The sequence below is a fragment of the Vipera berus genome (genome assembly GCF_964194415.1).
Source record: "Vipera berus genome assembly, chromosome: 3".
NCBI classification, from domain to species: Eukaryota; Metazoa; Chordata; class Lepidosauria; order Squamata; family Viperidae; genus Vipera; species Vipera berus.
Genome location: NC_138204.1, coordinates 194,567,357 through 194,592,484, shown reverse-complemented (window position 1 = coordinate 194,592,484; position 25,128 = coordinate 194,567,357). Strand labels below are relative to the sequence as shown.

Here is a 25,128-nt window from a genome sequence, read left to right as displayed (position 1 = left end):
CGCGGCGTCTGTGCCGGTGCAGCGAGGGCGCGCCTTCTTTGCCGCCGGAGCTGCCCCGGCTTCGAAGCCCTCTGGCTCCCCTGGGCGAAGGCGACGTCCAGGGAAGGGCGGGTGTGTGTGTGTGTGTGTGTGTGTGTGTGTGTGTGCACGTGTGCGCATTCTGTGTTTCACAGCCATTTTATGGGCTGGGATGTGGGGAGCTGGACAGGGGTAGGTAGGGCCCTGGCCTAGCAGAATTTGTGAAGTGGTGGAAGTGTGTGAGCTGTTACCAGAGAGTCTGACCTTGTCAAAGCAAATAACATTTGCCAACATTTGCCTGGCTTGTAACACTATAGCATGGAGAATTGAATTGAATCAGTTTCACCCTTCACATTAGTGCAGGTAAGTTTTTTTTAAAATTTATTTAAAATACATTGTGAAAACTCAGCTGTCAGTTGATCTTATGTTATAAAATGAAAAGTATGCCATTTGCAATTAACTTGGCATAAAATAATTCATTTGCATTTAATTGTAATTGTTCAAAGAATGTTCAGAAAAATGTTCGGCCCTCCAGCATGTTCACTTCATCCAATCTGGCCCTCTTTGAAAAAAGTTTGGACACCCCTGTCTTACACAGTACTTTTAGCTGAGCAATGTACTCGTTAGCCTTTTATCTACAAAAGGCAGAAAAAGAATGGTATAGAGAAACATGAGGAAGATTCTAGTATTGTGTTTTTCATGTAACAAAATCCTAAAATACCATTTATCATGTTTAAAAAGGCACAAGGGTGCCCCCTGGTGCACTGGAAACATAGTACCCTAATTGAACAGCAATGACTATCTCAGTATAAAGCTAATGTGATCAACCAATCAACAGTCAATATGGGCCCCTGCATGGTAGCTTTTCATTGATTCCCATTTTTATGCTTTTGCATGCATGCATATATCACATCTGTGAAGTCAGCCATGGCAATTTGTAAATCATGATTTATATCTCAGCATAAAGAATAAACTGGTTTATTTAATGAACAATACTGAAACAAATCATGCCTTAGTACTGATGTTTAAGTCAGGTTTATGGAGAAAAAGTGCGGCCATAAGTTTCATTATGACCACCATAAAGGTGACTGCTTGTGACTCATATCCTGTGCAACTCTCCCTATGTTTTTATAGTGGCCTTTAAGAACAAAGTACAAAAGCAAGACAATTGTACAGGTATTTTTATTTTCTTGGATGCAGTGCTTAATATCTTGTAAACTTAAAACATCAGAAAGCATCGACTGAATATCAGTCTGCACATATTTTACATCACAATTCAATTACAATGTTTATAGCACATCTATGAAAAACACAGTGAACAATGACATGTTTCCCCACTGTCTTGTTGTATAAACAAGGTCTTGATGGGGCATGGCATGAAAGCAGAATGACCCCCTTCTGTTTCTTACTCTTTAAATAAAGGACTATTTATAAATACACTCTTGATTCTCTCAATATACAATTACAGACCTGATCTATTAAAAACAATAATTACATTTCTCTTTAAAAAGAAAATATCAAGGGATTGACCACCAAGGAGATTATTCTCCTATGCAAAGGGAGAAAGAAGCAAGCACAGGTTTATGAGAGATTTAGGAGCAATGTTCTTCAACCTTTTTTGCTTGTACATCAACACTATGAGAGGATCACTAGATTCAGAAATAAGCTATTTGAAGTCAAGCAAGTTGCAGTCTATCTTGTAGTACACATAAGGATAGTATTCTTGCTGACTGAGATTCAAACCTGGAATATCCATGGTTGCCTGAAAATTTTAAAAAAATTGTAGGGTTAATTTACCCACAAAATTAATGGTTGCATCTTTATCACTTATACAAAAATTATCCCCGCCCCCAAATTCAAATCAAAGCAATCTCAGCACTATCTTTTCATACTTGAAGCTGGATCTGAGGATAGACAGATATTATCTTAATGTTTTAATCTGGATTTCTGTATTGGGAAGAGAATTGGATTCTGTGATCCCCTCCAACAATATGAAATCAGAAAAAAAATTACTCCATGTTATGGCAAAACCTAGTTAATCTCATTGTGATATAGACTACTTACATCAATGATTGCTGCAGCACTACTATCAAGGTGTTTGTACAACTCATAGAGGACCTCTCTCAATTTCTTCATGGTTCTCTTGTTGGGTTGAAGGAGCATAGCCTGGAAATTAACTGGCAAGCCATACCTAAATAAATGACAAAGTCATTTTTAAACCTTCTGAATAGTATCGACTCACTGTTCTTTTGCAAAGCTTAATTAACTGGGTGGGGGGAGGCAGAGATGAAGAGAAGAACATTCATCACATCATTATATCTGACATAATTTGTTTTAGTTCAGCAAAATTGTCATGGCGTGTGTGGTGCCGTCCCATAGCTCTGACAATTCATTGGAAAATTCATCCTTAGTTGCCTCATAATTTTCTTGAGTTTCTGGGTTGGTTTTATCGTACGCTTGGGTCCTACAACTTCTTGGTGCAAATCAGGGTCATCTGAACCAGCTCTTCTGGATCAATGGGACACTCTGCCATGGCTAGGATAGATGCAGAAAATTTCCTAGATATTTTTTATTAAATTTGGTGAACTTCACTCTTTGACCACCAGGGGGCACCTTCTGTGGGGTCAGAGACTTCAGGTAAGTTCACCCCTTTGGCCACTAGGGGCACTTTCTGCATGGCTGGGGAAATTGCTCCTTATTTCTTTGTTTAAGCTAGTGGGGCTGGCTAGGATTGCTTTGCTTTGCTGAAAATCTTCCTTTTGTAGATTCCAGACACATATTTTAGGATTGTTAACTAAATCACTTGCCTTTCAGATAAAAACACTTGCATGGCTTATCATAGATTTCATTTATAACTGGCAAAATTTTGTTTGAGCAGATTCCAATTCTAAAGACAATAACTAGACAACATTGCAATCAATGCCTTTCTCTGTGTTTAATAACACCCAAGCTCACAAGCTGTTGCATAGCTCACATTCCTAAGGTGGGGTGAGCAACCAAAGAGCTGGTTACCAGGACAACAAATTGCTTTATTGTCTATCTTTATGGCTGAGTTCAGCAGGAAACAAAGAGAACTTAACAAAACTAGCAGACTTTTTCCATTTGAGTAAGAATTCAGCTTTGAAACAAATTGGTTTGCAAAGGTAAATCACTGATTTTCTGAGACAAGACAGTCAGGAAATTTTAAAAACTTGCATTTGGTTTCACAAGACTTGAAGATTACAAACATTCAAGTAATCTGAGTGAGCAGAAGCTCATTTCCTTTTCAAAGCTTTTCCAAATCACTTTAAATCACTAGAAATCCAATGCCAAATGAGGCAGTAAGATTTTAACAGGCCTTTTGGCTGGCTTCCTTTGAAAGACAGGAAGAAACTAACAGTTCACAGAAGCTTAATCCTGAAAACACGGCTCTGCCTCTTACAGAGTCAGCTTTCTTACTGTAGGCATGCATATTTAGAAGCAGATTTTAGGAATTAAAGCACGTTTTCTAACTGAACTTTAAACTTGATTGCAGTAAACACACACAGCCAGTAAGAATTAATTGCTATCTTTGACTTCTTACTTGCAGACAACACACACAATGCAGCCAGTAAAATTAATGCTGTTATTTAACTTAGGCCTTTTGCAGATAACATGCATACACAATGGATTGCAGGCAGTAAAATTAATCCTTGTCTTTTGACTATTCTGGATCAAACTCGTTGTGCTAGTGATTTAATTCCTTGTTAAGACACTTGCACTGGTCTGTTTAAGCGAATTTAGTCACAATTAACGGCCCTTTCCAGACAGTAAACTCATAAAGCACCTGGTTCGTCTGAAATACCTTTATTTTGCATGTAGAAGGTTACAGCAGAGAAGGTGTGGTCAGGTGAAGTATGGACGGTACTTTAAGGTCAAAAGACAATAACAGGATTACTGTCTGCATGGCTTGTGTTCAGATGTTACAATGGAGGATGGAACACAAGGGAACAAGGAGAAGGGGGAAGTCCAACCCAGAAGGGGTGGATCCTAGTACAGCATCATGAGCAGGATAGGAAATACATCACAAAGGGGAAGGTACTGGCAGACCCAATTAGCATATTATAATTTCCCAAAACAGCCACGCGGTGGCAGCACAGTGTTGGGTTCAAATTTCTCTCCTTTCAATTTAAGACATATTTTCAATGCATTTTCTTTTGAAGCACTGTATCATATATACACTATATCATATGTATCATAAAAATTGTTTTCCACGGAACTGGTCCCTGGTGCCCAAAACGTTAGAGATTGCTGATGTAACTGGTTAAGGACTAATTCAGACATAATGCTTTTTAAATGATATGTGCCTCCCAGATGGATACCACCAAGTCACTTGTTTTGGGGTGGCTATAGAAATAAAGAAATAAAAATTAAATCTTTTGCTGCATAATGAAAACATGTTAGTTAGGATGACATGCTAAACTGCAGTATTCTATGCCTGAAGTTGTATGAGTTCAAGTAGTGAGGGGCTTATGTTATAATTTAATTCTTACTTATATAAAAATGTGATTTGCAAAGTTCTTTTATTAAACAATTCATTTCATCTAAGGAATTTGGTATTTTTAAAAGGAGTTCATCTACCAAGATTTACTAAACTGAGATATAAAATCGTTGTGTAATTTCTGAAGGAATATATAACTGTATTTGGCAATGAAGATAAATACCTTAGAACAGATTCAACAAAGACTCTTAGGGCTTTCACATGAATCCATGCAATAAAAGCTTCACTGAAATTCACTTTTAGCCACCGGACTAGAGGCCCCTGTGATTAAACAGAGAAAAGCAAGCAGACACTATAAACATTAGAAGACTTTATATTGTATTAAAGTGTGTATATGCAAGTGCAAAACTGTGGTTACGCACTTCTTTCAAATAATAAAGCATATCAAGATAACTGAACTAATTAAGCATAGTTAATGTATTTAATATTTTAAGCATTTATACTTTGCCATTTTATTATTCAGAACTCAAATATTATTTAATAACATCAAAAATTGCAGTATCAGTTATAGCACAAGTGAAACTGAACATCACACCATCTCAACTGAATAACTGAATACAGTAATTTTACCCAGAATCAGATTCTTGGCAACGCAGGATACAAGTATCCGTGATAGCATATCATTCATCTCACATGAAGAAGTGTTAGTGCTCACCATTTATTGACACTTTCAAACAACTAAATTGTTAGGACATTTCTTGTAATGTTTGACTGAAAACATATTTGCTTTCTTGCAATTTCTGATCACTGGTTTCAGATATCATCTTTGGAATCTATTCCTATCTCCTATGTGAAAATATTTCAAGTACTTGAAAATTATTATATCTCCTTTTAATTTTTCCTTCGGCATAAATAAGTCAAAGGACTCAACTTGCAGAATTCTCAACATCCTAGTCCAGGGCTTTTCAACCTGGTGGTACGCGAGCACCTGGCTGGTGGTACGCGGCGTTGCCTTCCTCCCCCTGCCTCCTCCCTGCTCCTTCCCAGCTTACTTGCTGCTGGAAAACATGCTGCTGCAGGAACCAACCAGGCCGCGCGAAGAGCGCAGGTGCAGAGTGAGGCCCTGCCCTCCCCTGGGACTCATTGTGCAGCAACCATGTTGTCCCCCCAGAAGCTAGTGCGAGCCTGAAGGGGACAGAGCCATCCACTCCCTCGGGAGGTAGGTGTTTGCGTCCACTCGCGTCCATCTTCTTTTCCTCCCCCCCTGCAAGCTTGCGATACCCCTCACGGCCCTGACATTGCCTCCCTCCCGGGGCTCGAGAGATTTCCCCCTCTCCACTTCCTGATGTGCATTGCAAAGGGGAAAGCAAAGCGGCCAGACAGCGCGCGCCCTCCCCAAGGATTCCTCCTGTGGCAGCAGGTGGGAATCGAGGCCCATGTTTGTTTTCCTGATGCACACCAGGGCAGGTGAAGGCATTAGAACGCAGGTGTGGATGGAAAAACATGCCCAACTCCCTCCCCCCACACACTGTTGGCAACTCCGTACAGCTGGCCCTGACCTCCGCCGACTGGAGCCCATTGGCAGAGGTCGGGGCCGGCCGTATGGAATCGCCAGCTGATCCGTATGGCCAGCCCTGACCTCCGCAAGTGGAAAGTGAGGGAGATTGCCAGGAGCACGAATCGGTGCCGATCTCGCGCTGCTGCAATCTCCCTCGCTCGGTTTCAGCTTGCCTTGCTGCAAGAGAAAGCAAGCTGAAACTGAGCAAGGGAGATTGCCAGGAACGCGAATCGGCTGATCTTGCACTGCTGTAATCTCCCTCGCTCAGTTTCAGCTTGCTTTCTGCAAGAGAAAGCTGGGCCACAAGGCTGCCTCTGCGGGTGCTGCTCTAGTGTGGAGAGGGAGAGGCCGGTCCCCATTTGGCCCGCCAGCCCTGGGAAAGCCCTGCGTGAGCGGCTCACTGGCCACCGAATCCTGGCTTTCGAGCAGGAGCGGCCTTGCCCTGCTTGCCCTTAGTTGGCGCCAGGAGCAGCCACCACCACCTGCCCTGCTTTTTGCAAGCCCTGCTATGCCGCCGCCGGTTTCCAGCAGCGGGAGGCTCCGGGACGAGGGCCTATCGGGGGTGAAGGAGTTGGGGCTGCTCCGGCGGGCCGCTTCTGTGGCAGTGGGGCATGCTGGTGCCCTGCGCTCCGCTGCGGGGGCTGCCCTGGGAAAGGTGGAAGTGCAGCTGTAGTCTGGAACGGTCAACCGCTTCAAGCCGTCTGGCCGGCTTTGTGCCTCCGTTCCCCAAGAGCAGCTGGTTGTGACTTGCTAGCATGCGCTTCCCTGAGTGCATCTCAGCCCCGGATCATCCCCCACCCCGGACTCCGGCCGCATCTGCAGAAGGCGAGCGGGACGAAGGGCGCTTTGGTGCTTCTTCCATCCCTCCCGTGTGAAGGGCGCCTTCCTGCCCTGTGGTCCACAGCAGCATTGTTGGTGTGCTTGGATTGACTCTGAGCGAATATGAGGTGTTTCTGTTGCTGGAATAAAGCTTATTAAATGAGCTAGCAACCTCCAAGTATCACTGATAGATCTTCCCCAACTTTTCTCCGGTGCTTCATAGTTACGTGGGCATCAGGTTTCTTGGTAAAAATGGATTTGGAAGGAAGGAAAGAAGTGACAATGGGAGGGAGGGAAGGAGGAAAGGACAAAGAGGGAGGGAAGGAAGAAAGGAAGAAAAGACGGAAGGGACAATGGGAGGGAGGGAGGGAGAGAAAGAGAGGGAGAGAAAGAGAGAGAGGGAGAGAAAGGGAGAAGGAGAAAGAAAGTGGGAGGGAAATAGAGGGAGAGAAAGAGGGAGAAATAGAGAGGGAAAGAGAAAGGGAGAGAAAGAGGGAGAGAGAGGGAGGAGAAAGAAAGAGGGAGGGGGAGAGAAAGAGAGAGTGGGAGAGAGAGGGAGAGAAAGAGAGGGAGAGAGAAATTAAATTAGTAACATGATTGTTAAGTGAATCTGGTTTCCCCACTAACTTTGCTTGTCAGAAGGTTGCAAAAGGCAATCACATGACCCTGGAACAATCTAACCATCATAAATATGAATCGATTGCCAAGCATCCAAATGTAAATCACATGACCCTGGGGATGCTGCAACGGTTATAAGTGTGAAAAATGGTCATAAGTCACTTTTTTCAGTGCCGTCGTAACTTTGAACAGTCACTAAGTGAATTGTTGTAAGTCAAGGACTACCTGTACTTTTATCATTTTTTTCCTTTTTTTTTTTGGTCAAGTTTTGACACCTTGCTGGGCGACTGGTGGTACTCGGACATTGCCTTGTCCTAAAAGTGGTACAATGGGTGAAAAGGTTGAAAAGCCCTGTCCTAGTCAGTATATTTTGTAATTTCTCTGGGCAAAATAGTTTAAACTTCCCCAATGAGTCCTCTCTTCTTGTTTGGTGGCCAAAGTATTTGAGCTTCATCTTCAGTATCTGTCCTTCCAAAGGGTTCATTTTCTTTAGGAATGATTGACTTGATGTCCTTGCAGTCCAAGGGACTCTCAGGAGTCTTCTCCAGCATCACAATTTGAAAGCATCGATTCTTCGGTGCTCAACCTTCCATAAGATCCAACTCTCACATCCATACACTATTACTGGGTTTCCCAATAGTAATATAAGATAAGATCATCTTTATTGTCATTTTTTACTGTGGGCACAACGCCACACATCAAAAATGAAATTTAGTTGCCCGCTCTCAAAGTGAAACAAATACATGACACACACCTAAAACATATTACATACAACATATGTATAGACCCACACCTCTACATATACATAACAAAATATTAAATACTGTCCATCTTGAATATATAATGGAAGGAGGAAGCCTGAGAGTTCACAAGGTTAATGCTGAATGGAATGAAACTATGGTTGAATCTGGATGTTCTGCTCCAGATACCACGAAGCCTCCTCCCAGAAGGTAACAGGTTGTGAAGAGGATGAGTAGTATATATTCTATGTTGTGAGGAAACTGTTGTGAGAAAATGAATTTGAGGTTTTTGACTGCATTTGGGAAAAGGCAGAATGCTTTCCACCCCCACCTCCCCAAAGCTGTTTAGCTCATGCCTTTTCCCAAAAGATCCTAAAAGTTGAAACCTGAGATGACATGGGCTTCTTCATTACTTCCTCATTTATTTATTCATTTATTCACAAGAGTCCACACAAGTGTTCTAGCAGTTTGCCTCATTAAGCCACACCCTGACATTTTCAAGAATGTGCAGATGTGCACAGGAAGCACAAGCCCTCAGCCTATGGAAAAACGCTAAGGCCAAGTGTATGTGGGTGTGTGGAAGAGAAAGAGATAAGAAGACTGTAAGCAGACAAGGAAGCAGCAAGCAATGTCTGGGAATTGGCAACCGTTATCAAACTATGGTAAGCAGCATATATTGGCCTGGAACAGTAAGGGAGCAACCATACTTAGGCAGCACCTAATACCAACAAGTGTAAGAACTTTTGGAAGGAGCAAATGTTGTATGCCATTTTACAAACTTTTAAGTCTCTTTTTTAAGCTTTGAGCATTAAAGAGTTATTTACATGACTAGTAATGCCAAGGAGGGTAAAGTTAATCTAGATCAACTGTCTACAGGTCTGTGTCGCAATTAAGCATACTCAAGTGTGTCTCATCCTTGTAAAATAAAGAACCCTCATACAGGTAGTCCTCAACTTACAACCATTCAGTTCAACTATTCAGAGTTACAATGGCACTGGGAAAAATGACCATTTTTCACATTTATGTCATTCCTATGGTCATGTGATCAAAATTTAGAAATTTGACAACTGGCATGAGTTTATGACAGCCACAGTGCCCTGAGATCAATGAGGAAACTAGATTCACTTAACAACTTTGTTACTAATATAACAACTGCAGTGATTCACTTAACAACTGTGACAAGAAAAGTCATAAAATGGGACAAAATTCACTTAACAACTGTTTTGCTTAGCAACAGAAATTTTAGGCTTAATTGTGGTTCTAAATCGAGATTACCAGTAACGATGACAGTTATCCTTGTCAAAACTTGTTTAGCAGCCAAAATCAGAAATCTTATTATTTAGCAATCTAGATTCTAGAACAGTACTGTCCAATTCACTGGCTTAAGAAATTGTCAATAATGACCTGTTAGAAAGCCAGTAAAATGCTTTGCTAAAAAGTGCTATTCTTATTATCTGCTTATCTATAATTCTATTTAAAATGAGAAAGAAGACTTGATTCATGATAAAAGTCCCTTCTTATAGTTATCAATGTATTCTTTCCTAGACATTCACTGATTCATCATTTAATAAACTGTACTAAAAATTCACTACAAACTACAAAAGATTATGAATAATAGTTCTGAAACAGTACCTACATGTTCTTTTAGCGCTTAAGAAAAAAATACATCTGGCATTTAATATCTGAACTCACTTCCCTATTTGTCACAGTGCCCTTGCATTATTCAATCTATCTTTTGCAGGTCAAATATAATTTCCTGATGGAAAAAAAACCCTGAACAAAAGCAGGATTGAGTACTACACCTATACTATAGCCCCTTTTATACTTCTTGTTTAAAACATTGTTTAAAAGTTTAATAATTACTGGAACAGAGCTTATTTGTTAACCAGTGGGTGTACCTTGTTTATATGAAAAGTCTAAAAAAAAATCAGCAATGAAAAGACAGATTCTGAAAAATTACTTCTGTATTTAATGCAAAAATATCACTGAACTTACAAATTGTTTTTTCTTATCAGTAGACAGCCTGTTCATTTCTTCTTTGTCTGCCTTCATTTCTTCTTCATTATACTGAAAGTCACGGACCATAAATCTGCATTGGGAAAGAAGTACAATTTGTAAATTGCTGTGCAGCTATTCCTTAACAAAAAAACAAAAACAAAGCAAGGTTGCACTTACTTGTTTTCTCTTGCTTTATGTTTGAACTCATCCACTGCCTTCCTGAATAAAGTGACATTACAGAGATAACTATCCTGGTCCTCAGAAAGAACACTGCAAAGTAAAAGATGCCAGGGCCCATAAGACAAAAACCTTTAATGAAACCACAAACTGGAATAAAAACTGAAGTTGTAATTCAAAACTGGCAAATTGATTTAGAGTCTTGTATTATATTGTATCATTTAGTTTATAATAATAGATTTAAGGCAGCATGGTTCGATTAGACAACAGTAACTGCAGTTCACCTACACTATCCTTTTAACATAGACAGCGTATTATACACAAGAAGCCCACTCTTCCCAATAAACAAAGGCTACACAAACTTCATTATTTCAGAAAATACTCAGTGCCAATCTAAGTGTCCAACAAACCACCCCAGTGATGCCCTCGACGTGATGTCCCGTTGCCTGGAGGCGGTTCGGGTCTGGATGGGGAGGAACAGACTTCGACTCAACCCTGACAAGACTGACTGGCTGTGCGTACCGGCATCTCGGGATATTCAGAATATTCCATCTCTTTCTATGGGGGGGTGAGCTATTACCCCCCGTAGATAGGACTCGCAACTTGGGAGTCCTCCTAGATTCACAGCTTTCTTTAGATCATATAGTAGCTGTGACTAGGGGGGGGTCTTCGCCCAGGTTCGCCTGGTGTGCCAGTTGCGGCCCTATCTAGACTGGGATGCCTTGCGTACGGCATGCACTCATGCGCTCGTGACCTCTTGTTTAGACTACTGCAACGCTCTCTACATGGGGCTGCCCTTGAGGACCACTCGGAGGCTCCAACTGGTGCAGAATGCAGCCGCGAGAGTTGTGTTGGGAATCTCCCGATACTCCCATGTTACACCTTTGCTCCATGAGCTGCATTGGCTGCCAGTTGTCTTCCGGGTGAGATTCAAGGTGCTGGTAATGACCTTTAAAGCCCTACATGGCATGGGTCCGGAGTACCTTAGGGAGCACCTGCTGCCGGCATCAACTTCCCTCCGTCCAGTGCGCTCCCACAGAGAGGGCCTCCTCAGGGTGCCACCGGTCAGAGAATGTCGTCTGGTGGCCCCCATGGGGAGGTCCTTCTCTGTGGGTGCGCCGGATTTGTGGAACCGTTTACCGGTTGAGCTCCGGATGGCGCTCCTTCCGACGGGATCTAAAGACTTACTTCTTTGAACAAGCCGGCCTGGCCTGATGGGTTTTGGGTTTTATTATTGTTTTAATGTTTTAAATGTATCTTAACTTATTGTTCTGAAATACTGGGCTCTTGGTTTAATCCATTCTTAATTTTTGTATTTCTGTATTTTACTATTTATTGCCCTGTTTACCGCCCTGAGTCCTTCGGGAGAAGGGCGGTATACAAATAAAATTATTATTATTATTATTATTATTGTTATTGTTATTATTATTATTATTATTATAAAAGTGCTTTTGGTAGCCCCATTTATTGAATGAAAAGCATGAATTGAATCACAGATATTGTTTTTGGAAAATGGTTAGAATAAGAGTTCTTCTTGGTCTGCACTTACAAAATTCTGTGCAATTCAATATTATTTCACCAATATAGTTTACTCAATAAAGAATGTTACCTGAGCCATTTAGAATCATACAGTTGGAAGGGATCTTGGAGGTCTTGCAGTCCAATCCCCTGCCCAAGGCAGGAGTCTTCATATCATTCAGACAAATCAGTGGAACAACCTGCCTCCAGAAGCGGTAAATGGAAATTTTTAAGGAGAGACTGGACAGCCATTTGTCTGAAATGGTATAGGGTTTCCTGCCTGAGCAGGGGATTGGACTAGATGACCTCCAAGGTCCCTTCCATCATCATCATCACGATGTTGTTGTTTGCTGTTGTTGTTGTTGTTATTATTATTAGGTTGTGCAATCTTTTTTGGAAAACCTCCAGCCATGGAGCACCCATAACTCTAGCAGGCAAGCTGTTCCACTTAATATTCTGTCATAAAATCCCTCATTTCCAGACTGAATCTCCTTCTGATCTTCCACCCATTGCATCTTGTCCTACCCTCAGGTGGAGAATATGGAGAATTAATCGATGCCCTCTTCCCTCTATCTGGCAAATGACAGACTGCTATCATCCAGAACAATTAAGATCATAACTAGGTTGATAGACTGCATTAAGATGTGATATTTGTCTGTTTTGGGTTTTGTGTAATTTGTGTTTAGAGTTAATATATACTTCAGATTATAGTTTATTCGACAATCCATAGTTTAGCACAATGGCTGGGGGAGGCATTGTGGTAAAACAAATTAATTTCATAGACCAAGCTACACATCAACAGACAACAAAAGATCTCCCCACAAGCATATTTAAATACAGAGAATTTGCATCAGTTCTGCAGGGGATGGTTTGGGTAGAAAAACTCAATTCAAAATCCTTAAAACATATATTCAGTCCATTTTGGTTTGTACTCCAATCTCCAAGAATCAAGTATATTAAAAGGATATGAAAAGTGAAACAAGATTACTTGCTGGATCGAGGAACGATCATATCTGTCAAAGTTTCATACTGCTTCATCCAATCAGTGTAATTTATCCTGAAATAAAAAAGCAATAATTCCCAGTCTTAACATAGGTGTGTAGGACAGAATCAAGTTCTTTACTCCACTGTATTTATAACTTTTTGCATATACTAATGAGTGTCCAAAAAGCTGACTGCTTTTTCCATGTTCTAGACCAGGGGTCAGCAACCTGAAACAGTGAAAAAGCCACTCGGAACCGGTTCCCTCACAAAAAGAAAAACTGGGAGCCGCAAAAAATATGTGCGCATGCGCGTACATGCGCAGAACAGAGTTTGACTGAAGAGTAGAGCCAAGGCAAGATATGCACGTACCCTGCATATTTGAATTGATTGGTTGAACTTTTTTAGTCCCACTTTTTTTTTTTGGACTGCACATGGCAGAGGACCGGGAGCCACAGGTTGCAGACCTGTGTTCTAGACTGTGTCTGATTTCATTTCCAGCCATAAAACTTCATCAATTGTTCATCAAAATTGCATGACTGTTGTTTTGATATGTGCCTCTCCTTTGGAAAGGGCTTTGGTGTGCTAAAAGAGTTTGCAGGGATAGGAAAGACTTTCATTTATTATTTATATATAGAAAGACTATAGTTTCATGCTCCCTGATTTGTCTTGTCAGAGATATACACCAATGTAATATTCTAAATGAAAACCTTTCTTTTTCTACTTACATTTACATTTTTAAATTAAATATGGACTAATAATTATATCAACAGCTATTTTGTGGCTTAAAAATATGATAAATAAATAAGATCTGCAATATCTTATTTCTGCCTAGGTTTCTTATTAGCTTTAAAATGTGCTTTTTCTAAAGTAAGACTAATTTTAGTAGAAATTTTCAATTTGTTTAAAAAAATTAACACCATTAGTATATCTAACAATTCTGCTAGAACACTAGTACAATTTATTTTGATTACAGTATTATTACAAAGAGAACAATCTAATTATTAGAATTACCAATATTTTACTAAAATTACTAGATAGGATGCAGAGTTAGGCAAAGATAATAAAATTCTAAGAAGCAAAATTCAGACTGATTTTGGTAAATACTACAAACTAGCAGTTAACCAAGTCAAGCAACTCAGTAAGTGAACTCGCAACTTGAGGTGATTTTACTTGACTTATTTAAGGGTATATTTTATTATGATAGTAACAATTTCAATTGACATAGGACTATATGCTTAATTACAAGGTCCCTCTATACAGGTAGTGCTTGGTTAATGACCACGCTGCTTAGCAATTGTTCCAATTTACGACAGTACTGGGGAAGTAGGATTATGACTGATCCCTGAACTTAAGATGTACACCTCATCTCTACGGTCACACAATCACTATTTGCAACCTTCACAGCTGGGTTCCAACAAAGTCAATGAGGAAGCTGGCAATAAGTCACTAGGCACAGGCATTAGGAAAGAAAATATTGACTTACTTTGGTACAACTACTAACAATGTAATTAAGTACTCAGAATCAAGTACAAAGTCATCTTTCTTCACAATTTCAGCCAAACTTCTTGTTATCAAACTTCCCCTGTCAAAGCAGAAGAAGATGTGGAAGTGAGTGTTCTGCTTCAATCTTTAAATAGACGTAAGTACTGTTCATTCAGGTGAAGTTCAACCTGGAAGTGCTTTGGTGCTTCTGACACTAGTGCGATTCAAGTGGAGAATGAAACTTTCCACAGATCTCCTTTTTTTCTCCTTTGGGAAATTAACATTATTGATGCAAGACTTTCTATAGTATATGCTGGGAAACTGAATTGATCTTTATAGGTCTATACTAGAACAACAAAGATTTGATTACAATGAAGTTAGTGAGGTTAAAAGACACAACACTTAATGCTCCTTTAGCATCTAGGTATACAAGCTTGCATTCCTATTCAAGAGCCTGTGCTTTAAAATTCAAGAGGCAGAATAGCTTCTTCTATATGTGCATTATTTCAAGAATTTGAATATATCAAATTGATCATCCAGCTCTGAAACAATCTTACAAAACAAGATGACAACTCACGCATTTTTCCTTTCCAAGTTCTGAAGGTTGCCTTTTAGGCTGTTGTATGCAGATGCCCTTGCCTTTAGATCATTATCAATCTGAGTCACTCCCTTTGAAAAAAAATAGTAGCCATGTCTTAGAAGTACGGAGAGGTCCAATTTAAATATTTCTATAAAAGCTACTACTAATTGCAGCCACATAAAAAGGAAAAGAATAAAGTGAGACAATGCACTCAAACTAATAGACTGAACTTCATTGATTCTAATTTTAGAAATGAATCAGGAAATATGATTTTGAGCAGTCTGTAATTTAAAGAAAGAAATATTATGCTCAAAAACATCTGTATTTTATGATTTTTTTTCTACTTTAGTGTCTACAGAAAACTCTTGTCAGACAGAAAAAATAAACTAGTTGCAGTGCTTCCTTGTAACAAGTTTATCCACTTGATGTTTCTGGTTTAAAACTTATCCGATGGAGCACTTCGAGGATACCACTCTGAAAAAAACTATTGTACCTCAAAAAATTATGTTTATTGGCAAACATATTAGATGCAGATTTAAGAAACAAGGCCAAAATTATTTTATTAAAAATTACATTGAAAATCATCATTATGCAATTTCCACTGTTTTAGTTCATGATTCCATTCATGAACTGCAGTATGGGGTTCAGGAATGGAATCTTCTACAGAACAATTGGTCTTCCTGACCAATTTGGCAGTTCCAAGAGTGACAAGATGCAAAGGAGCTACAGAACATTCTGGAATTTTCCAGAATGCTCCGTTCCCCAAATCTTGCACATGTCTAGTGGTAAGTACTGCAGTTTTAAAACCCCACATTTAACAGTAGAGAGAATAGGTAGCAAAAAATGAAATGACTAATCATTTGAAGTAGCACAACAATATAAAATTATATATATTTAGGCAAATGAACATACATTTTTAGGAAAAACTGAGCAAAATTATATGTATTCCATTTCATGCCAAAGATCTATACATTTTTAAATTTTTCAATAGTATTTATTGCCAGGAAAATTATGATGCAAATTTATACATGATCTAATTATTTTTAAATAATCATGTGTAAAATATTTTCATTTTATGGTATATAGGTTATGCAATAAAAATAGTCAGTTTGTATTAATAATTAGCATACAAGCTCCATTGTCTTTTACCTTGGCAATTATTTCTGAAATATTCTTCAGGGACTGTTTGATTGGATACTTGGCCATATCCCACTGGAATCTTGTTATGTAGGTGATCAAATCAACTGGGGGAAAATGATTAAATATTGAGCTAAATAAGCAAACCCACACATCCTACAAAAAAGTCTGGGAATCTTAAAAACATTTAAGAAATAATTACTTAAAATAAAGATGGAACAGAATACAATGTAACCACCTTAAAGAGCATAGGCGATTTTTGATACACACAAGAACTTTTGCATACAATTGGAGTATATTAGAAATAATGAGGAAAAATTCTTATGTCTATGTAGAAAGAATGGGAAAATTTGCCTATCTATAGTTTTTATAGTTTTAGCTTTGTTTAATTGAAGACAAAAGTCCTCTTTGACTTTTGATTATCACATTGGCACTGTAACTTTTAGAGATTAGTTTGGTGAAATCTGAAGATCTATTTTGAATTGTATCATGGAGAATACATCTCTAGCCAAACATATTGTGTTCAGGGATGCTTTCTCTATGCTTACAAGAGATGTGAAGACAAGCTAAATCAGCATTATATGCTTTAAATTATTTCCATATTATATTACTTCAATATTATACATTTCTTTTTCTTCTGTTCAATCATGTCTGATTCTCGGAGGTTGCCCGGACAAGTCCTTTAAGTTTTCTTGATGCGTTTTTTTCAGAAGTACTGTATTTTCCGGCGTATAAGACGACTGGGCGTATAAGACGACCCCCTACATTTCCTGTTAAATTATAGGGTTTGGGCTATACTCGCCGTATAAGACTACCCCTCTTCCAACGCACACCAAATAAAAATTTAAAAACATCAGATTTGATTTTAATATGGTAATTTTAATTCAAATGCTTATGACATGCAGGTGCTTAGTAGGAAAACTGTCACTTATAAACATAAGGCTGTTTGTCATCAAACATGTAAACATAAAACAGTGCAAGTGGATTAAACTATAATAATAATAATAATAATAATAATAATAATAATAATAATAATAAGAAGAAGAAGAAGAAGAAGAAGAAGAAGAAGAAGAAGAAGAAGAAGAAGTAGTAGTTGGAGGGGACCTTGGAGGTCATCTAGTCCAACCCCCTGCTAAGGCAGGAAACCCTATACCATTTCAGACAAATGGCTGTCCAGTCTCTTCTTAAAAACTTCCAGTGTTGGAGCATTCACCACTTCTGGAGGCAGGTGGTTCCACTGGTTAATTGTTCTAACTGTCAGGAAGTTTCTCCTTAGTTCTAGGTTGCTTCTCTCCTTGATTAGTTTCCATCCATTACTTCTTGTCCTGCTTTCAGGTGCTTTGGAGAATAGCTTGACTCCCTCTTCTTTGTGGCAGCCCCTGATTCCAGCAACCATTCCCTATTTTTCTAATTCACTTTTTCACTTTTCCTAATTCACTCTAAAGCTTTCCCAGCGCAGAGCCTTAAGTAACACAAGCTGCCTGCAATTAGTGCAGGTTCGCATCCCACCAGGCTCAAGGTTGACTCAGCTTTCCATCCTTCCAAGGTAGGTAAAATGCGGACCCAGATTGTTGGGGGCAATAAGCTGACTTTGTAATAATGCTGCTTGGGGGTGTGTGTGAAAGCCCTAATAAACAGACATATACACAGAATGAAGGCTATTGCTAAGCACATTGGTTTGTGCTTTAAATTGTAAGCCACCCTGAGTCTTCGGAGAAGGGCAGGATATAAATGGGATTTTTTTAAAAAAAGACCAAATGGGAGATCCGCTCCAGGTTTTCCAGCCAGCCCGCCCAGTTCCTGAGTCAAATGTGTCCTTAGAGCTAAACCACTGCTCTGGCTGCTGCCTTCCCCACCTGCCTTTCAGGTTGGGATATACTACAGCTGCTCTTCAACTTTAGAAGAAAAGACGCCCAGACCCCAGCCTGTAAAAAATCACAGACTGCAGCTTCTTCTCCAATTGGTCCCGCTTTCCCTGCGTAGACTAAATGGGAGATCCGCTCCAGGTTTTCCAGCCAGCCCTGTCCCTAAATTTTCAGCACCCGGCGTATAAGACGACCCCTGACTTTTGAGAAGATTTTCATGGGTTAAAAAGTAGTCTTATACGCCGGAAACTACGGTACATTGCCTTTGCCTCCTTCCTAGGGCTGAGAGGTCCCCCAATTGGCTTTGTACCCAAGGCAGAAAAGAACTGAAAGTCTCCTTGTTCCTAGCCTAATGTTTTAACTACTATACCAAACTGGCTCTCAGTTTGACATTGCAAATACAAGATAAAGGCTGTTTTATTATATTTGTATTGTTTTTATGCAAATCATATTTCTTTCAAAACTGATTTACTTTCTACATAAGAATTGGAAGACAGTTTTTTATATACTCAACCCTCAGCATTCAAATACATGGTAATAGCAAGGCAAAATTTACCTCCATTGGCTAGAAGGTTTTCCTGAACTTTATCTCTACTGTCTTCCAACACATCAGCCATATATTGTGCCACCTTCTTGACCACACTGAAGACCAAAATGGGGAAGATTTAAGAGTTATATCTTAAACAATGTACATTTCCTGTATTTTTCTTTCAATTACAAGACAATCAGCCTCCCAGTTTAATTCTTGGCATCTGTCTGATATCCAGGAGAGCAGGGGTCCACAACCATTAGGCCACTGACTGGTACCAGTCCATTCTGGGACTGGTACCAGTCAGCAGTCTGTTAGAAATTGTGCTGTGCAAGCGGCAGATGAGCAACGCTTTATCTGCAAATGCACAAGATCTAGGTTGCACACAAAACCATCTCTCCCCCAGTCCGCAGAAAAACTGTCTTCCATGAAACCAGTCCCTGGTGTCAGAAAGTTTGGGGATCACTGCAGGAGAGCTATTCCCAGTCACTATGAAGACATGCCACTAGATGGCCTAGTAGTCTAACTTGGCTGAAGCTGCTTGTTATGTTCTTCTACAGTCCATAGTTTAAAATATGTCAGGTAGTGTTTATCATTAAGAACTGCTCTGTCCCAATAATTATGTCTGTTCTTTCTTCAGTTCTACTATCCCCCTTTTAAACAATATTTAATCCATTTATACATCCTGTTTTCCCTTCCTACAGTTGATATGAATTCTAAACATATCCTAAACATATCAGACTTAAACAGTTCATTAGTTGAAACGTATAGTGCAGGGGTAGGCAACCTTGGCTCTTTTATGACTCGTGGACTTCAACTCCCAGAATTCCTGAGCCTGAGTCATAAAAGTGCCAAGGTTTCCTACCCCTGGTCTAGTGCAACAGACAGCCTCAGGCACAGAAATGTTAGTCTGTTAACAAAACTGCAAATACTTAAAGCTGGCATATTGATAAACTAGAAAGTTTTCAATAACTTTCTTGATTCTCCAAATTAATGCTCAAATAATCCTGCTACCTTTCACTCAGAACAAACATCAGAAATTTTCATTTGACACTGTTTCCAATCCTAGTGTCAAAGTACAAATCATGAGTTATATTATTAAATATATTATTTGACTGTGCAGGTAGTCCATGACCTACAAACATTTGTTTAGCTACCATTCAAAGTTACAATGGCACTTTAAAAAGTGACATGACTGGTCTCTGCCTTTACAACCATCATAGCATCCCAAGGGACAAGTGATCAAAATTTGGGCACTTGGCAACCAACATGTATTTAGAATGGCAGCAGCATCCCAGGATCATATGATGGTCTTCCCAGCCAGTTTCCAACAAGAAGTCAGTGTGGGAAGCTGGATTCACTTAACATCTGCAATGATTCACTTAACAACTGTGGCAAAAAATCAGATGCAACTCACTTAACGATGCCTTGTTAAGAAACTCTGTTTCCAACTGTGGTTCAAAGTCGAAAAATACACTGTAATCTGGAGGAGTATTTACTGTCACTAACTAGTTAAGCTAAAATAATAGCAGTTAGCATGTCACACTCAGTTTAAAACAGAATAACCGTACAGAAGTTATAAAGTGCAGATATATATGAAAAAGTAGTGATTACCCTTCCACAAAGGAATCCAGTTTAGCCAGCTCATCAGATAAACCAACTAAGACATCAAGAGTGCCAACCTAAGGAAGGTAAGAATTATTTAGAAAAATATGCAAAAATATAAAACTGAAAAAGGAAAGTGAGCCCAAAAGAGAATGCTATGCATTTTATCACAAGCAAGTTCTTGTTCAGTAGAATAGGATTAAGTTTTAAAAATGTGTAGATGGCGGCAATCTACAGATTTTTTATTATTATTCCAAAATCCCACTTAATAAAAATTATTTCATTGAAAAGTTTCATCAAATTTAAAACTATTTCATACAGTATAATAATATTTCATATAATAGTAAAATCCAGGGCTCGTTACTGCAACCATAAGGGAGACGCATATAGTGTATGAATAAAAGGTCAGTGGTTCCATTCCTAACTCTGGAAGCAAGGCTATAAGAAATACTTGTCTCAGTTACTGGGACCTTATCAATTAGATGCTATTGAATTACATAGAGAGCTAGGTATGTAATATGTTCAGCTCTGAGCACAGAACTGTTTTTTTGTATTGTATAATGCACATTATAAAATGTAAACATAGTGTGTGTGTATAATTAAATAGGGAATAAAAGTGTAATTGTTGACTTTGTCCAAACAAATAGTTTTTATTACATATATGGATATTATACATATGACAATAACCAGGGAGGTAAATTAGATTATTTTTTAGAAAATGAAGGTACTCTTTACTGGAATTGAACTTGTGCAAAGCTCTGGATTCAAGTTTCTCTACAGCAACCCCACAATCTTGGAAAGAGATGTAGCTGCTATAATGAATGACAAGTGCCACATCTGCAATTTTTATACCAGTTCTCCCAAATCAAATACAAAGCACTACAAAGTCCTACAAAATATTTCTACAGTACTGCCTACTTGCACTTTGTGAGTTAAATAATAATTTACAATATCTTCGCTATAAATTACTATAGCTGTATACCTTACCAAAATGAACGTGATCTATCCATCCTATTATTTAAAATCACCCTTAATTTAAATTGCAATATAATGTTAAACAGTAAACTTTTGAACAGAAAAAAGCTCAGCTATACCTTTAAATCTGGAATATTAAACTTCGCATTGATGGACAGGTTATTATTTTTTATAGTTGCAGCACATAGCTTCTCCCACGTCTGCTGACATGTTTTCTCCCCAGGAGCAGAAATCAGCCAGAACTCTGTCATTTTTGTCACGTTACTGCAATGATTATTTTAGAAAATAGGGTAAATTCTTTTAGTTAAGGAAAAAAAATAAAATATTCAACTAAACAACAATATTCATTTTGAAAACATGTTTAAATTCTCCATTGTCTTCAAATGGCAGGAATTCTCAAGGAAATACTGTGCAATTTTTCACATTTGCTAAAAATGCTATCATCCTGAAATTCATGCAGATTATCACATTCTGAGCAATCAGTACCAGTTTTTTTTAGATCAAGATTTCTTTTCTATAGTTTTATTCAGCCCACTGAAGGATTGACTTCCTCTTGTTTCTATATCAGTGAAAATATACTACTGAAACCATATTAATACAACAAAATTAAAATGGATTATCATTGCTATTACTTAAGGAACTATAAAAAAGGAGAAGAATGGGAATCACTGCCAGAGAACTCTAAATTGCCCAGTCCAATTCTTTGAAAAGAGGAAGCCATGACAGTCATTATTATTCTAGTGCAGATACAATATAGATTTTTTCTCTCTTAATTCTAGAGATTTAGAGCCATAAAATAGCCTAAGCAAATTGGTGGGAGTACTGGGAGTCTGTACATAAATACTGGACTCTATATTTCACTGAATCCTTCCAAATGATTTTCTAATGTAATATTAATTATTGCTCTCCTGATTAAAATATCTTTAAAGTTCATAAAAATCAGAATGTCCATGGAAGGATAAAGGATTTACCTCACAATACCCATGCACATTGCCTTGAGTTTCCAGAGCTCAATAAATAATGCAGATGACTAAGTAAATGAATCAAATCAACAAAATGAGGGGAGAAATTATTTATACAAAAAATGTGTGAGTATACCCTACTTAATAAAAGGCATTATCATATCAGTTTCCAATATATTTCAGACTGCCCAAACTAGGACAAGTAATCAATCAGAACAGAGCTGGAAGGGACCTTGGAGGTCTTCTAGTCTAATCCCCTACTCAAGTATCTAGGAGACCGTATGACCATTTCAGACAAATGGCTGTCTAGTCTCTTCTTAAAAACCTCCAGTGATGAAACACCTACAACTTCTGGAGGCAAGCTGTTCCACTGGTTAATTGTCCTCACTGTTAGGAAGTTTCTCCTTGATTCCAGGTTGCTTCTCTCTTTGATCAGTTTCCATCCATTGTTTCTTGTCTTGCCTTCTGGTGCTTTGAAAAAATAAGTTGACTTCCTCTTTGTGGCAGCCCCTCCTGTAACTGCTCTTCATACATTTTAGTTTCCAGGCCTCTTAGTTGTTCTTCTCTGCTATTAAGAACCAAGCCATCCTGAACCAAGCGACAAGGTGACAGAACCAAGCCATCCTGCTTTTACTTGTAGTACCAGCCTGACCTTGTGCCGCTTCAGAAGAACCTAAGGCTTCAGGGCTCAGACCTAATTAGAACTTGGTTGAGTTCTCCCTGCTGTGGAGAAGACTGAAAAGCCCCCACTCCCCAAACCTATTAGATGTACCATTTCCATAGGTAAAGGTAAAGGTTCCCCCGCACATGCGTGCTAGTCGTTTCCGACTCTAGGGGCCAGTGCTCATCTCTGTTTCAAAGCCGAAGAGCCAGCGCTTGTCCAAGGACGTCTCCGTGGTCATGTGGCCGGCATGACTAGACGCCAAAAGCGCACGGAACGCTGTTACCATCCCACTGTAGTGGTCCCTATTTTTCTACTTGCATTTTTACGTGCTTTCGAACTGCTAGGTTGGCAGAAGCTGGGACGAGTAAGAGGCGCTCACTGTTACGCGGCACTCGGGATTCGACCCGCCAAACTGCCGACCTTCTGATCGACAAGCTCAGCGTATTTAACCCCATACTGGGGTTAAATAAAGTGCAGGGTTCGAGATAGTCAACCAAGAACTGAGTTCATCTTGAGGGTACCTTTAATGCCCTGGGAGATCATTGCCTACTTCATGAAATTAAAGATGCCCTTAGAAGCAGGGGTCTCCAACCTTGGCAAACTTTAAGACTCGGAGAATTCTGGGAGTTGAAGTCCACAAGTCTTAAAGTTGCTAAGGTTGAGGACCCCTGCCTTAAAGGACAAGCGATTCTGCAGCTGTTACACGGAGGGAAGCCACCAGCCCAGCGTCCGGCATTTCTGTACTCGGAGGAAGCCACCATCGACGCAAACACGACCCGTCAGGACTCAACTTTCCCTTGGCTACTTCCAGCCCCAGCTGAGCCGGCCTTAGCGTATGAAGCGCGGGCAAACGCCGAGAGCCGCGGCGATAGAGAGACTCGATGGTCTTTCCGTCGAAGGATTCCACTGCAGCAGCCTTTTTTCCGACCCAGCCCCCACTCTCCAAGCCTTAATGGTTAGCTGGTGGAGAATGACGGGAGCTTCAGTCCAACCTACCCCACGGCCTCTGGTCGGGGCCAAGGCCCGGCTAAGAAAGCTCTGCTGTGCCCGCGATGCATTCATTTCCCAACCCGCGGAAGAGAAGCTTCCCGCTCGCTTCCTGTTTCGCGAGGTGACCGAGGTCGAGGGCTTCCCTCCACTCGGCGACCCACTTCCCCGGCCGAGCGGCCGCAACTGCGAGTCAATCAAATACCTTTTTACCTACCGTCTGACGCGCAGCTGGTGGGAGAAGCCGCGACCGGCCCGAATCGCAGCGGAGGCGGAACGAGCGCGAGGAAACCGGCAAGCTCTGCGGGACGGAAAACACACGTGACGAGTGTCACGAGGCGCCGGGAGGGGAGGAGGAGCTGGGCAGGCGCGGTGGAGCGGGCGCCCCGTGATACGACCGCGCTGCTGTCTGTTGGCGGTGGTGGTGACAGGAGCCCAATCGCTTTTTCTCGGAGGAGCTTGTGGGGGCGATGTGGCTCCTCGTTTTAAGTTCTCTGGAGGGGGAAACCGGGTGTATTTTTTCCTCATCTCAACATGCTAGTTATAAATAATTTAATCTTTTATTTGTCTTTTAACTTTGTATTTTGTATTGGTATGATTTTATAATGCCCTGTAAACCGCCCTGAGTCCTTCGGGAAAGGGCGGTATATAAATCTAATAATAATAATAATAATAATAATAATAATGCCCTGTAAACCGCCCTGAGTCCTTCGGGAAAGGGCGGTATATAAATCTAATAATAATAATAATAATAATAATAATAATAATAATAATAATAATAATAATTAATAATAATAATAATAATAATAATAATAATAATAATAATAATAATAATAAATAATAATGAGAAAGAGAAGGTTGGTTGGTTTGCTCGTTAGAGGTCATTTGTATTGTTTTTAAAGAAGTATGATAAAACGATATTAAGTAACCTCATTAACGTAAATCCAAAATATATAGAGAAGAAAAGATATAGAAAATACATAAAACTGCTACAATTGTAAGTAAAAAGACAGGCAGTGTAGAAATTTACTATATATGTAAAGTGTACCGTGTTATTGACCGTGTGAGAGGCAGTTTAGTTAAGGCATCAGGCTAGAAACTGGGAGATGGTGAGTTCTAGTCCCACTTTAGACGTGAAAAACTAGTTGGGTGGCTTTGAGCCAATCAATCTCAGGATATAAATAAATATTACTATATTATAGTCCACGTTGCTATATTATACTATAGCGATCCATCTAGATTTAACCAAACTGTTGTTCCTGTCTCTGATATCTCATTACTTTAACTCCGTGACTGATATAGTTTCACTGATTATCAAAGCAGCTATTGGAGTATGACTATTTTTTAAGTATTGATTTGTTTGAATGCATGCACTACAAACATGGAGTTTTTACTTTGTAAGTGAATGTGCTTATAGCAAGTTCTTAAAACACTTTGGACTCATTTGTCTACT

At 39.6% G+C, this 25,128-nt stretch overlaps 1 protein-coding gene across 2 annotated transcripts; it reads right to left on the bottom strand.

Moving 5' to 3' along the window:
- Positions 1-1,184: 1,184 nt before the first annotated feature.
- ATP6V1C1 (ATPase H+ transporting V1 subunit C1) lies at positions 1,185-23,975 on the bottom strand. Of its 2 annotated transcripts, XR_014025785.1 has the most exons (14): positions 23,893-23,975; positions 21,182-21,326; positions 20,097-20,164; positions 18,510-18,595; positions 16,101-16,195; positions 14,949-15,040; positions 14,373-14,471; positions 12,894-12,962; positions 10,388-10,480; positions 10,208-10,301; positions 7,027-7,096; positions 4,701-4,798; positions 2,083-2,209; positions 1,679-1,780 (listed from the first exon to the last, which is right to left on the bottom strand). XR_014025785.1 is itself a non-coding variant. In XM_081322482.1 (13 exons), exons 2-13 carry the CDS (start codon positions 21,311-21,313, stop codon positions 1,685-1,687), a joined length of 1,149 nt encoding a protein of 382 aa, XP_081178608.1. In that variant the 5' UTR covers positions 21,314-21,326; positions 23,893-23,975; the 3' UTR covers positions 1,185-1,684. The 2 variants fall into 2 exon arrangements, 1 of the variants encoding a protein (XP_081178608.1); XM_081322482.1 differs by lacking the exon at positions 7,027-7,096 and having other exon boundaries at positions 1,185-1,780.
- Between the last annotated feature and the right edge of the window lie 1,153 nt (positions 23,976-25,128).

Coding starts and splice junctions, on each gene's coding strand:
- ATP6V1C1 (XM_081322482.1), bottom strand. CDS start 21,313: ATGACAGAGTTCTGGCTGATTTCTGCTCCTGGGGAGAAAACATGTCAG. Junction 16,196..18,509: donor AAACCTTCTAGCCAATGGAG/GTAAATTTTGCC, acceptor ATTTTCCCCCAG/TTGATTTGATCACCTACATA. Junction 10,302..10,387: donor CATAAAGCAAGAGAAAACAA/GTAAGTGCAACC, acceptor TTCCCAATGCAG/ATTTATGGTCCGTGACTTTC.